General features: G+C 40.4%; 1 protein-coding gene across 1 annotated transcript in view; it reads left to right on the top strand.

The window, feature by feature from the left end:
- LOC127654534 (ubiquitin carboxyl-terminal hydrolase 37) overlaps positions 1–15,272 on the top strand; it is a 32,243-nt gene that overhangs the window by 8,555 nt on the left and 8,416 nt on the right. Inside the window, exons 11-17 of the mRNA XM_052141733.1 lie at positions 3,061–3,184; positions 3,285–3,490; positions 8,487–8,604; positions 8,743–8,822; positions 9,597–9,761; positions 9,837–9,884; positions 9,974–10,091. Coding sequence (XP_051997693.1) covers positions 3,061–3,184; positions 3,285–3,490; positions 8,487–8,604; positions 8,743–8,822; positions 9,597–9,761; positions 9,837–9,884; positions 9,974–10,091 — 859 coding nt within the window. The remainder of the gene's footprint in view (positions 1–3,060; positions 3,185–3,284; positions 3,491–8,486; positions 8,605–8,742; positions 8,823–9,596; positions 9,762–9,836; positions 9,885–9,973; positions 10,092–15,272) is intronic.

Here is a 15,272-nt window from a genome sequence, read left to right as displayed (position 1 = left end):
TCTTTGTGTATATGAAATCAGATTAGTAAGATCATGATTAACATGAAAAACACAGTATGCAACAAAGTATTTTACAGATGTGAATAGTGTTGTCATGGTACCAAAATATCGGTAGTCGGTACCAATACCAGTGAAATTTCACGGTACTCAATACCATTTTCGGTACCAAAACATAAAAACAGGTTACTAAACAACACTCTTTTAATAACAAAGTCTACAAAACATTAGCAGCAGAACTAGGAACAAAAATATGCCATTGAGCAACACTTTAATTTAAATGTATTATTTTTTTTAATTATAACAACTGAATGTATGCTTAAAGTATTTTTGAACACATATGTAATATTTGCTTCAACTTTTGCAACTTTTACATTTTTACCTATTACTAAAAAACAAAACCTAAATAAACAAGCATACAACAGAATGAATAAAAAACTATTTCCAAACTAATGTGCAAAGTGCTCTCTTATTAATAAAGCTGCATTTTGCCATTTTTCTAAATTATATGAAATGCATATGGATCTATATATATATATATATATATACACACACACTCACCTAAAGGATTATTAGGAACGTGTGTTAAATTTCTCATTAATGCAATTATCTAATCAACCAATCACATGGCAGTTGCTTCAATGCATTTAGGGGTGTGGTCCTGGTCAAGACAATCTCCTGAACTCCAAACTGAATGTCAGAATGGGAAAGAATGGTGATTTAAGCAATTTTGAGCGTGGCATGGTTGTTGGTGCCAGACGGGCCGGTCTGAGTATTTCACAATCTGCTCAGTTACTGGGATTTTCACGCACAACCATTTCTAGGGTTTACAAAGAATGGTGTGAAAAGGAAAAACATCCAGTATGCGGCAGTCCTGTGGGCGAAAATACCTTGTTGATGCTAGAGGTCAGAGGAGAATGGGCCGACTGATTCAAGCTGATAGAAGAGCAACTTTGCCTGAAATAACCACTCGTTACAACCGAGGTATGCAGCAAAGCATTTGTGAAGCCACAACACACAAAACCTTGAGGTGGATGGGCTACAACAGCAGAAGACCCCACCGGGTACCACTCATCTCCACTACAAATAGGAAAAAGAGGCTACAATTTGCAAGAGCTCACCAAAATTGGACAGTTGAAGACTGGAAAAATGTTGCCTGGTCTGATGAGTCTCGATTTCTGTTGAGACATTCAGATGGTAGAGTCAGAATTTGGAGTAAACAGAATGAGAACATGGATCCATCATGCCTTGTTACCACTGTGCAGACTGGTGTTGGTGGTGTAATGGTGTGGGGGATGTTTTCTTGGCACACTTTAGGCCCCTTAGTGCCAATTGGGCATCGTTTAAATGCCACGGCCTACCTGAGCATTGTTTCTGACAATGTCCATCCCTTTTTGGCCACCATGTACCCATCCTCTGATGGCTACTTCCAGCAGGATAATGCACCATGTCACAAAGCTCGAATCATTTCAAATTGGTTTCTTGAACATGACAATGAGTTCACTGTACTAAAATGGCCCCCACAATCACCAGATCTCAACCCAATAGAGCATCTTTGGGATGTGGTGGAACGGGAGCTTCGTGCCCTGGATGTGCATACCACAAATCTCCATCAACTGCAAGATGCTTATCCTATCAATATGGGCCAACATTTCTAAAGAATGCTTTCAGCACCTTGTTGAATCAATGCCACGTAGAATTAAGGCAGTTCTGAAGGCGAAAGGGGGTCAAACACAGTATTAGTATGGTGTTCCTAATAATCCTTTAGGTGTGTGTGTGTGTGTATATATATATATATATATAATATTAGATAGATGGATATTATGATTAAATGCGTTCTAATCTAGCTGCATTAAGCGTGCACGCTCGAGAGATGAGCGTCCCCGAGGCAGAGTCTCTCTCAGCCGGGTGCAGTTTCAATCTCTCCCCCTTAGATCGGGACATTCACGCAACTCATAGAAGAGGCACCGACCACACAGGGAAATGCCATTTTCTGAGTTTATAGTTAAGAGCTGCTTCTGTATTGTTTGAACTTTAATAAAGCTATAACGCATTACTTTTTACTGCATTTAAGATGTAACGCCGGGATGTTTCCTTTAAAGAGCTCCACCTCTGCTTATTCCACAACGGTACATGCTTCTGAATGTACTTATTTTTTTTTTAATCATTCTCTAATACTTTGGGATCTACATAAAATAAACTGAAAGTTTAGAGTGCATCTGGACTGATCTGTGTAATTTTTTCTCCATCAGGGGTGAACTGCTGCTCTCACTCATCATCGTTACAGTTTATTGTGATTTCATGTTACGTTAAATGAGATCAAACGACTATTCTACAACAAACATTTTTCTCGTCAATTTAAAATTTTGACGATGTCGATAATGTCGACTAAACGTTTCAGCCCTAATGCAAATTATAACATGCTTTTAAACTAACCTGCTTTAGTTGCTTGAATAAATCCGGGTGTCTGTCTTTCTTGTGCTTCATTAAGTTTGATGTGTTTCCTCTAAAATTGCGAAAGCACAGTTTACAAATAGGTTTTTGCTGATCTATGATGTTTCCCTAACCTATGAATTTCCAAACCTGGCTTTTTCCACTTTTCTTTTCGACAAGATTCTGTTGAGATTCCACAGCAACTTTGCTTGTCATCTTTTTTTCTTGTTGTGAGCGTTCGAAAGTTCCCGACTCTGCATGGGTACCGGGTAGACTCGGTACCCCGGTACCTCCAGAAATTCTGGTATCGTAAATAATGTTTTGTTTGAGTACCGACTTGGTACCGGTATTTTTGACAACACTAGATGTGAATGCTTTACAATTTAATATTAGCAAATGAAAAGTTCACAAAATGTTTCAAAAGAAGTGCTTATTTTACACCGTATTTAATCATTCACAAATGAAAACCGAAAATGGTCATACACTGATGGAGGCCGTTGGTAGATTTTGAAACCAACTCAAGGGGGAAGAGCTTTCAGATTTTTTAAATAAGCTGATTTTAGTGGGCATGTTAATGGCTCACTAACTTCAAGCTGAAGCCCTTTTTTAATGTTATGTTTTCCTAAACAGGCGTTTTGCTAACCTGCTGGCTAAGAAAGACATCTCATCTCCAGATGTGAAGAAAGATCTTTTGCGGCGAGTGAAGAATGCCATTTCCTCAACAGCTGAGCGTTTCTCTGGCTACATGCAGAATGTAAGAGATGTGATGTCTTCTCTTCATAGTAAAGATGCCTTTGAATTGCTGACACATTTTGCACACATGAAGCAAGTGCCAATCAGCTGTCTTTACACAGGATGCTCATGAGTTCTTGAGTCAGTGCTTGGACCAGCTGAAGGAGGATGTGGAGAAGATCAACAAAAGCTGGAAGAATGAGCCCTCTGTCTGGGAGGAAACACAGAGCACACGGTTATCAGAGGAGGCAGATACCTCACGAATTTACACCTGTCCAGTAACGGTCAACATGGAGTTTGAAGTGCAGCACACCATAACGTGTAAAAGGTTAGCCCGTTTGTGTCTATATATATATCAGCTGTATGATGGTTTCGAACATGACTCATCTAATCAGATTTGAAATTGAAACAGCTGAAAATGTCTATTTTAGTCTCTGTAATGTTGGAATTGGTAAAAAAAAAAATTTAAGAATTGAGACGCTGAACTGATTGCATGTACATTGTACAGGGTTCCCATTAGGGATGCCACAATTCAGTATGACATCCACTGTTCAATACACCCTGGTGAATTTCTCGGTTTTGCATTAAATTATTTCTCCGAATTGGCTCTGTTTGTGTGTGTGTGCTGAGGAAACCTCCCCGCGAGTAAATGTCCAATCACTATGCACAAAAATTAAGGGGCGCTTAACCATGCTTGCAATGCTGGTGTCAGATTTCACGCTTTAACATAAAATAGGAACAGATTGCTGACCTAAGTGATATTTCACTTTACATTCTGAATGAAGGCTACTGTACTGAAGTACAGGTATGTTTATTTGAAATGGTCAATTTATGTTTAAATGTATGTTTATTTTTCAAATTTAAGAATTCATGTGTTCCACAGTTTGTATATGGGCTACCAGCAGCTGTGAGCTGCCAGTGTTAATGTTTATACATATTTATTTTATATTTTACAATAAACTAGGAATGCGTACAAGTGGAATTTTTATTTATTAATTTTTTTGCATTTACACTCACCTAAAGGATTATTAGGCACACCATACTAATACTGTGTTTGACCCCCTTTCGCCTTCAGAACTGCCTTAATTCTACGTGGCATTGATTCAACAAGGTGCTGAAAGCATTCTTTAGAAATGTTGGCCCATATTGTTAGGATAGCATCTTGCAGTTGATGGAGATTTGTGGGATGCACATCCAGTGCATGAAGCTCCCGTTCCACCACATCCCAAAGATGCTCTATTGGGTTGAGATCTGGTGACTGTGGGGGGCCATTTTAGTACTGTGAACTCATTTTCATGTTCAAGAAACCAATTTGAAATGATTCGAGCTTTGTGACATGGTGCATTATCCTGCTGGAAGTAGCCATCAGAGGATGGGTACATGGTGGCCATAAAGGGATGGACATGGTCAGAAACAATGCTCAGGTAGGCCGTGGCATTTAAACGATGCCCAATTGGCACTAAGGGGCCTAAAGTGTGCCAAGAAAACATCCCCCACACCATTACACCACCAACACCAGTCTGCACAGTGGTAACAAGGCATGATGGATCCATGTTCTCATTCTGTTTTACGCCAAATTCTGACTCTACCATCTGAATGTCTCAACAGAAATCGAGACTCATCAGACCAGGGAACATTTTTCCAGTCTTCAACTGTCCAATTTTGGTGAGCTCTTGCAAATTGTAGCCTCTTTTTCCTATTTGTAGTGGAGATGAGTGGTACCCGGTGGGGTCTTCTGCTGTTGTAGCCCATCCACCTCAAGGTTGTGCGTGTTGTGGCTTCACAAATGCTTTGCTACATACCTCGGTTGTAACGAGTGGTCATTTCAGGCAAAGTTGCTCTTCTATCAGCTTGAATCAGTCGGCCCATTCTCCTCTGACCTCTAGCATCAACCAGGTATTTTCGCCCACAGGACTGCCGCATACTGGATGTATTTCCATTTTCACACCATTCTTTGTAAACCCTAGAAATGGTTGTGCGTGAAAATCCCAGTAACTGAGCAGATTGTGAAATACTCAGAGCGGCCCGTCTGGCACCAACAACCATGCCACGCTCAAAATTGCTTAAATCACCTTTCTTTCACATTCTGACATTCAGTTTGGAGTTCAGGAGATTGTCTTGACCAGGACCACACCCCTAAATGCATTGAAGCAACTGCCATGTGATTGGTTGATTAGATAATTGCATTAATGAGAAATTGAACAGGTGTTCCTAATAATCCTTTAGGTGAGTGTAAGTAAAAAAAAAAAGAATATTGCAAAAAAATATATAGTATTTTGTTTTTTTCTGTTTAACCTCTTACTGTTCCTGTTGCCCAAGCATAGAATAACAAAAAACACTGATGTGCCAAGTCATCAGAACTGAACCGAAAACCGTGGTTAAAAAATTATTTTAAACGGATACAATAAAGAATATTTTTGTTTACATATCTGATAACCAATATGCAGAACAGGTTTTCTTTTTTTATTTTACAAAGAAAATATTAAACAGAAAAAAATACCTGAGTAACTCCAGTTAGGCTTCCCAAATGCATAAAAATCACTTGCATATAGGCCTACGTTAAGCAAAAAAAGAAATAAATCTGATTGCTGATTTTTCTTCATAATATTCATCATCCCTACATCAGTGGAAACAATGATTCTGACTATTTGATGTGCACAGTAGAAAGGAATAAAGCTAAATCGTCCTCCGCCTGCAGATATTTGGTATTTGCTTTTAAGCAGGGTCAAATAGGAAAACCCGCACTCACCCAAGTAAGTGGAGGTGAAGGGGATGAGGACTTTTGTTGTCTTTCGAGAGAGGTGGGGAAACTCTGTCCTACACGTAAAGCAAAGCGATATGATGCTTCAGTTGCCTTAGTATTAACAGAGCTAAAAGTCTGGATTACTCTTGTGTTTGCAATTCTTTAAGCTTTCAAAAAATTCCAGTGGCTTGGCCCCCAGACTAGAGCTTGACCTCAATGTGATGCCAGAGCTTACAGGGTCTCATACTATTATTTGCTAGCACCTCTTTGCAAATAACACTGTGGCAGCGGCGCATCATCGGGACCGGTCCACGAAAATCCCAACTTTAAATATTCGTGATCATACTTCCTCCTCTTTTTATTTTTTGATTGGCTCAGTATCTGCCTCTCCTGTACACTTTTGTATTGTAGAACCTACAAAGTGATCCATTTAGCAATATGCATAAAGCATACTTTAACACACAAGCTAGCTAGACAGATGTGTACAGACGTGATCAGTTATGTTTTTTTCCCCGCATGGCGCTCTGGCACCCCCAGAGGAGACACGCCTCGCCAATTGAAAACCTCTGGCCTTGATAATAGAGGTGAAAACTTTTTTTGGTTTGTTTACAAAAATAACTAGGTAAACAAAGTAACTAAAATATGTCTTCAGCTTAATGCATTTAACTTGGTGCAGCTAGCGTTTTTATAAAACTCACATCAGTCAACTTCTACTTAGAATTGTGTAATGGCTTATTTTTAATTTAATATTCAGGTACAAAAATAAATCCCAAATCTACTGAGTTCTGCATACATACACTTACAAATGTTGTAAACAGCCATTCAAGTCACAACAAAAAATGTATTCTGTAAAAACTAATTCAAAGTTTTGCAATTGCACTTTAAAAGTGGCATAAACAGTTACACTTGAACAGGCCCAAGTTCAACAATAATGAAACATTAATTTATAGTTCTGTATACTGACAACCAGTAAAAACCATGAAAGCATCACACATCCACAGAGATGCATTCAAAAATAATATATTCATAACAAGCTCTAAAATTGCTCCAGTGAAAAATCATTAATATCTATGGTCTGTTTACTGTCTTTGAGTTTTGTTGTAAAACAAATCACTAAATATTAAGCAAATGCATGAAGACGTGGTGTCGTTATTGAAGGTTAAACAGTTATATTTATTATTAGTGGTATTGTGACCAACATTAATTGGATTTAAATTGGGATGAGTGACTGAGATATTAAGAGCACCTGAAGTGTGCACGTCTTTGACACAGCGCTCCTGTTAAAGAGAGTAAAGCTAAAAGCGCTCAAGATTGTGCAAACAGTCTCACTCAACACAACATCTGATTGTCAAAACTCACATCATGTATTTGTTGTTTAATTTGTTTTTAAACCTGTTAGCAGCCTCTATATCCTGTTCACTGTGCAACGAGTCCTTATAACTACCGTAACGACTCTAGAAAATGGAATCTAGAAAGCACTCATTCATTAGAGGAGCAGTGTATTTGTGATTACCTGCATGCCGCAAAAGAGATCGGCCCTAAATCTAGGCACGATCGGCCGATCACTGATTTAAGACTAATATCGGCTGATTTTGATTGCCGGCCGATCGATCGGGATATCTCTAATCTGTATCGTTTTTCACGGCTGTGCAATGTGAACTGTTGAACAACATCAACAGTTGATTGTCACGAATGAATCCCTGTCACGTGCATTCAGTGACAATGGTCAGACTGCAGATTTTTGGGAATATTAATTCACACCCCGAGGTGTTAAGTGTGGTTATGTGGCCTTTACACCTCGGGATGTGAATACATTTGTAATAATTCAATGGTTGGGGTCCGCTTATACCGCAGTTACGATATGTAAGGCCCCATGATTTCCACGGTGCAGAAAACGGGAACGGAATCGCTAAATTCAGTCATAAAAATGGCATTGGCTATAAAAACGCAATGTCAAGAAATTTGACACATTTTAGATTAATATGATTGTTTGAATGCACAATTAATCCAATTAAAATCACAATATGTCCTAATGTGATTAATAAACCTAATAAATATATCATCTGCATGTGCTACGCTTCAAAGTGAATGTGTGAAGCCAGCCACTCGTATACTAAAAACCCTGCATTATGATCATCATGTGTCTGTTTGGTCAATGACAGACCATTCTGAAGCATGCAGCACAAACAGACTATATATTTATTAAATTAAATCACAGCTTTTTGGGTTTAATAACCACATTTAGCGAACTGCTTATCCGGAGGTGAGAAATTGCTGTCAAAAACGGAATAAAAAAATAACCAACTACAATATACCCCTTGTGTGTTTTTAAATATTACAGCTGTTGGGCACATCGATTATCCTGAAAGTTTAGTGCATTTCTATCTTTATACTGTGGTAGGCTTTGTTTGGAAAATGTTGATAAAGCATTATATTGGTACATTTTCTTTTCTAAGATGGAAATAATCACATTGAATTAATATTTTAAATCAACAGCCTTAAAAATGTATATGATTAAAACAATATTGCTGTAGTAACTACATTTTGCTTTAACACTACTCTCTATTCCTGTGGTGAACAGCTGTGGAGAGGTGGTGACAAAGCGAGAACAGTTCAATGACCTGTCCATCGACCTGCCTCGCAGAAAGAAAACGCTCCATCTGAGATCCATACAGGATTCTCTAGATCTTTTCTTCAGGGTAAGCATCAGCTGTTTGTAAAAACACACTTGGCTGTATGTTATGAACAATCACAGATTCTTATTTCTGGTTTGAGTTTTATTTCACAATGTGGCATTTTAGCTTTCATCACCCGTTGTCTTTACTATTCCTTGTTAGATGGAGGAGATTGAGTATTCCTGTGAAAAGTGCTGCGGAAAAACAGTGACTGTCTCACACAAATTCAGCCGACTTCCCAGGTTGGGCTTAAGAAACAATTACAGTCAAGTCTTAAAGGAATAGTTAACCCAAAACATTCATTCATCATTTACTTACCTCATGTCTCACCATACTTGTGATTTATTTTATTTTTTTTCTTCTGTGGAATAAAAATGTTCACATATCTTTTTGCCAGTTAATGAAAGAGTAGAACTTGACTCCAGGCTGTAATACAGCGACACGTCAATAACATCACACCTTATTGGTGCTTACGTGTTTCGTGACCGAACGTCACAATGTCAGAGCACAAGAACTAGTGAGGTTTGTTTGGGTGCGACAGCCAATCTGTGCATCTTATCACAGGGCTTGTTTAGTGCGTGTGGAGGCTCACGCTATTCTCCAAGGTATTCACGCACAACTCACCACGTGCCCCACAGAGAGCAAGAAACACATTATGGTGACCACGAGGAGGTTGCCCCAACGTGACTCTACCCATCCTAGCAACTGCGCCAATTAGTTGCATAGGACGCGTGACTGGAGGTGTGACTCCAGGTCAGCACATGCTTAGCTTCCCAGGCCCCTGATTTTTTGTTTTTTTGTTTTTTTCCTTTCTGGAGCTTGACAGCTTAGTCACTATTCACTTTTATTATATGGAATGAAGATGTGTGAAATTATTATTATTATTTTTTTTTTCATTTTGTATTCAACAAAAGAAACCAAGATTTGGAGCAACATGAGGGTGAGTAAATATTGACTGAATTTTCACTTAGTTTAAATTCAAACCAGAAACGTGGCTTGAAATATTCTCTCTTCAGGGTATTGATCCTCCATCTCAAACGGTACAGCTACAACACCCAACTGTCTTTGAACAGCAAGCTGGGCCAGCAAGTGCTGATCCCCAAATATCTCACGCTGCTCTCCCACTGCACAGACGCCACGCGCCCTCCCCTCAGCCTCGGCTGGAGTGCCCAGACAGCCCTGTAAGCCACACTTTTACACTCTTATTTAGTGTCGTGCCCTTCTCATTCGCTAATGCTTCTGTATGCCATTTTCAGCTCCAGAACACTCAAGGTGTCACAGTCAGTCAATTCTTCGACACTACGGTGAGAACAGCCCTGATATGTGCACTTCAAATATATTCAGTCATGGACAAGTATTCATACATTATTTGCTTTATTTTTATTGTTTACAGAATAGGTTCTCAAAAGCCAGAGAGTTCAGCCAGTATGTTGTGTGACTCTGATAGTGAGGAGGAGCTTGTCAGAAAAGTTGGTCGCAAACATCAACCAGAATATGACAGGATGGAAGAGGTGAGCTAATGAATATTGATAAAATGAATACAGTGCATCCGGAAAGTATTTACAGCGCTTAAGTTTTTCCACTTTTTCCACATTTCGTTATGTTACAGCCTTATTCCAAAATTGATTAAATTCATTATTTTCCTCAATTCTACAAACAATACCCCATAATGACAACGTGAAAAAAGTTTGTTTGAAATCTTTGCAAATTTATTACAAATAAAAAAAACAAAAGAAATCACATGTACATAAGTATATTCACAGCTTTGCTCAATACTTTGTTGAAGCACCTTTGGCACCAATTTCAGCCTCAAGTCTTTTTGTGTATGATGCTACAAGCTTGGCACACCTATTTTTGGGCAGTTTCTCCCATTCTTCTTTGCAGGACCTCTCAAGCTCCATCAGGTTGGATTGGGAGCGTCGGTGCACAGCCATTTTTAGATCTCTCCAGAGATGTTCAGTCGAATTCTCCAGGTCTGGGCTCTGGCTGGCCACACAAGGACATTCACAGAGTTGTCCCGTAGCCACTCCTTTGTTAACTTGGCTGTGTGCTTGGGGTCGTTGTCCTGTTGGAAGATGAACCTTCGCCCCAGTCTGAGGTCCAGAGCGCTCTGGAGCAGGTTTTCATCAAGGATGTCTCTGTACATTGCTGCATTCATCTTTCCCTCGATCCTGACTAGTCTCCCAGTTCCTGCAGCTGAAAAACATCCCCACAGAATGATGCTGCCACCACCATGCTTCACTGTAGGGATGGTATTGGCCAGGTGATGAGCGGTGCTTGATTTCCTCCAGACATGACGCTTGCCATTCAGGCCAAAGAGTTCAATCTTTGTTTCATCAGACCAGAGAATTTTGTTTCTCATTATCTGAGAGTCCTTCAGGTGCCTTTTGGCAATCTCCAGGCGGGCTGTCATGTGCCTTTTACTGAGGAGAGGCTTCCGTCTGGCCACTGTACCATACAGGCCTGATTGGTGGAGTGCTGCAGAGATGGTTGTTCTTCTGGATGGTTCTCATCTCTCCACAGAGAAACGCTGGAGCTCTGTCAGAGTGACCTTCAGGTTCTTGGTCACCTCCCTGACTAAGGCCCTTCTTCCCTGATCGCTCAGTTTGGCCAGGCGGCCAGCTCTAGAAAGAGTCCTGGTGGTTCCAAACTTCCATTTATGGATGATGGAGGACACTGTGCTCATTGGGACCTTCAATGCTGCAGACATTTTTCTGTACCTTTCCCCAGATATGTGCCTCGATACAATCCTGTCTCGGAGGTCTACAGACAATTCCTTGGACTTCATGGCTTGGTTTGTGCTCTGACATGCACTTTTAACTGTGTGACCTTGTATAGACAGGTGTGTGTCGTTCCAAATCATGTCCAATCAACTGAATTTACCACAGGTGGACTCCAATTACAAAACATCTCAAGGATGATCAGTGGAAACAGGATGCACCTGAGCTCAATTTTGTCATGGCAAAGGCTGTGAATACTTCTGTACATGTGGATTTTTTGTTTTTAATAAATTTGCAAAGATTTCAAACAAACGTCACGTTGTCGAATGATGTCTGATTCACAACTGAATTCCTTTGACACAGTTTATAAATTTTAATCAAAACGTAGTGATAAGTGGCAGTATTTATCTAAATATGTATTTCAGGGGGCCCGGGTAGCTCAGCGAGTATTGACGCTGACTACCATCCCTGTAGTCGTGAGTTCTAATCCAGGCCATGCGGTGTGACTCCAGCCAGGTCTCCTAAACAACCAAATTGGCCCAGTTGCTAGAAAGGGTAGAATCACATGGTGTAACATCCTCATGGTCATAATTAGTGGTTCTTGCTCTCAATGGGGCACGTGGTAAGTTGTGCATGGATTGCGGAGAGTTGCATGAGCCTCCATGCTGTGAGTCTCCGCGGTGTCATGCACAACGAGCCACGTGATAAGATGGAGGCAAGTGAGACTTGTCCTCTGCCATCTGGATTGGGGTGATTAACCGCACCACCACAAGAACCTAGTAAGTCAGTCGGAATTGGGTATTTCAAAATTGGGGAGAAAAGGGGATGAAAGAAAAAATATACACTCACCTAAAGGATTATTAGGAACACCATACTAATACTGTGTTTGACCCCCTTTCGCCTTCAGAACTGCCTTAATTCTACGTGGCATTGATTCAACAAGGTGCTGAAAGCATTCTTTAGAAATGTTGGCCCATATTGATAGGATAGCATCTTGCAGTTGATGGAGATTTGTGGGATGCACATCCAGGGCACGAAGCTCCCGTTCCACCACATCCCAAAGATGCTCTATTGGGTTGAGATCTGGTGACTGTGGGGGCCATTTTAGTACAGTGAACTCATTTTCATGTTCAAGAAACCAATTTGAAATTATTCGAGCTTTGTGACATTGTGCATTATCCTGCTGGAAGTAGCCATCAGAGGATGGATACATGGTGGCCATAAAGGGATGGACATGGTCAGAAACAATGCTCAGGTAGGCCGTGGCATTTAAACGATGCCCAATTGGCACTAAGGGGCCTAAAGTGTGCCAAGAAAACATCCCCCACACCATTACACCACCACCACCAGCCTGCACAGTGGTAACAAGGCATGATGGATCCATGTTCTCATTCTGTTTACGCCAAATTCTGACTCTAATCTGAATGTCTCAACAGAAATCGAGACTCATCAGACCAGGCAACATTTTTCCAGTCTTCAACTGTCCAATTTTGGTGAGCTCTTGCAAATTGTAGCCTCTTTTTCCTATTTGTAGTGGAGATGAGTGGTACCCGGTGGGGTCTTCTGCTGTTGTAGCCCATCCGCCTCAAGGTTGTGCGTGTTGTGGCTTCACAAATGCTTTGCTGCATACCTCGGTTGTAACGAGTGGTTATTTCAGGCAAAGTTGCTCTTCTATCAGCTTGAATCAGTCGGCCCATTCTCCTCTGACCTCTAGCATCAACAAGGCATTTTCAGCCCACAGGACTGCCGCATACTGGATGTTTTTCCTTTTCACACCATTCTTTGTAAACCCTAGAAATGGTTGTGCGTGAAAATCCCAGTAACTGAGCTGATTGTGAAATACTCAGACCGGCCCGTCTGGCACCAACAACCATGCCACGCTCAAAATTGCTTAAATCACCTTTCTTTCCCATTCTGACATTCAGTTTGGAGTTCAGGAGATTGTCTTGACCAGGACCACACCCCTAAATGCATTGAAGCAACTGCCATGTGATTGGTTGATTAGATAATTGCATTAATGAGAAATTGAACAGGTGTTCCTAATAATCCTTTAGGTGAGTGTAAGTAAAAAAAAAAAGAATATTGCCAAAAAAAATATAGTATTTTGTTTTTTTCTGTTTAACCTCTTACTGTTCCTGTTGCCCAAGCATAGAATAACAAAAAACACTGATGTGCCAAGTAGGGATGTAACGATATCAAAATCTCACGGTACGATACAATTTCGATATTGACCTCACGGTACAATATTTATTGCGATATTGTGGAAAAGCTCACGGTATTGTTAAATAGCTCACGATAGTGTTTGTGATGATAATAGTGAAAAAATACTGACATTTATTCTGCTTTTGCCAGTCAACAGGCAATTTATTGTTGTATTTATGGATCATAACATAAAACACTGATCACATAGTGCTTTTAAAGTGCAAGTTGTAGTCAGGAACATGAACCAATATTTGGTTGCATAACTGATTCTTCTGTGCAATGTTCAAGTTAAGAAGCAACTAGAACAATTGTAAACAATAGGGAATTCCCTTTAAGTGCAAACAAAGATCAAGTTAAGTCAGGTTTATGCATAAGGCAAATAAAAGCAGCCTTTTAAAACTGGTATTTAGGAACATAACTTAAACTTAAATAAAATAGTCAGTCAAAAGCCTTTTAAAAAAACACTGACCTATCATTTAGCTTATGTTCAAGTTTTTCTTTAGAAAGATCAAAAGATCTACATTGCAAGGGAGAAGAGACCTCTGGGCATTTACAATATCCCCTGCTGTTGAAAATACCCTTTCACTGGACACCGAGGTAGCGGGTATACACAGGTAGGTCTTTGCTAATGAAGACAGAATAGGATACCGCCCTGCATTGTCTCTCCACCACTTAAGAGGGCAAGCAGACAGAGAAACTAATGCTTCTTTGCAGTAAGAGTCAATTTCTGCCTGAATTCCACCTGTGACTTGATTACTGCTAAAAGAAGAGCCAAGGAGGTCCTCAAGGGCATGCTTTTTAAGAGGAGGCACAAAGCTCAGCTGCTGTCGTCCAGATCTGCTGGATGTGGGCTCCTGGGCAGCACATCTTGGTCCTGGTTCATAAATGATAAAAAGACATTATATTAGCATTTGGTTACATTTTATTGTATTTCTCTCAATTTTCTCTATGGCACAGCGTTAACATTTTTTACCTGTTGTTGCATCTGTGATGCTTTGAACTTTATTCTTTCAAAGACGTCCTCTCTCTCTCCACTGCCTAGATGTTGCAAGGTCCGAAAGCGTGGATCCAAAGCACTGCTCTCCTGCATGAACTTTTCATCCTCTCCTTGGTATCTGTCAGTAAGATCCTTCAGAATGGCTGCCTTCATCTGAGCAATGGCATTTGACCTGTGATTATCTGTGGCCATGCTGTCTTGAATCATTTGTTTTAGTGGTGAAATGAGAGATATTGTTGGTTGCGACTCATCACAGAGAACAGTTGTGGCCTTTTTTATTGGTAAAAGAATCTTCAGAAGATCCTCTGCATTTGCAATGTCAGATGTGTCCAAAGTGTCAATTTCATGTGACTTGTGTCTCAGTTCATCACTCAGTAGGGCTGCAGCAACAGCTTGTTGTTGTTCAAGGTAGCGCTCCACCATGTCCAGAGAGCTATTCCATCTTGTCACTACATCAATAATGAGTTTATGTACAGGGAGATTGAGTAGTTTTTGTTTGGTGGTCAGCACGGCTGTGGCTGTAGAACTGCGGTGAAAAAAACTTGCTACATGTCTGACTCTACCGAGGAGGCGGCTCACTGCGTTGACCTTTAAACCTGCTTGGGAGGCCAGGTTTAGTGTGTGCGCAAAGCACCGTATGTGAGGGGACAGTTCGGCTTCCTTTACTGCTACTCGCATTTTGCTTGCGTTGTCAGTAACAACAGCGATCCTTGTTCCAATCTTGTCCAGCCCCCACTCTTTGACTGCAGATTTAAGGACTTCGGCTATGTTTA

This window comes from Xyrauchen texanus, chromosome 14, assembly GCF_025860055.1.
Source record: "Xyrauchen texanus isolate HMW12.3.18 chromosome 14, RBS_HiC_50CHRs, whole genome shotgun sequence".
NCBI lineage: Eukaryota > Metazoa > Chordata > Actinopteri > Cypriniformes > Catostomidae > Xyrauchen > Xyrauchen texanus.
This window is presented reverse-complemented; position numbering and strand designations above follow the sequence as displayed.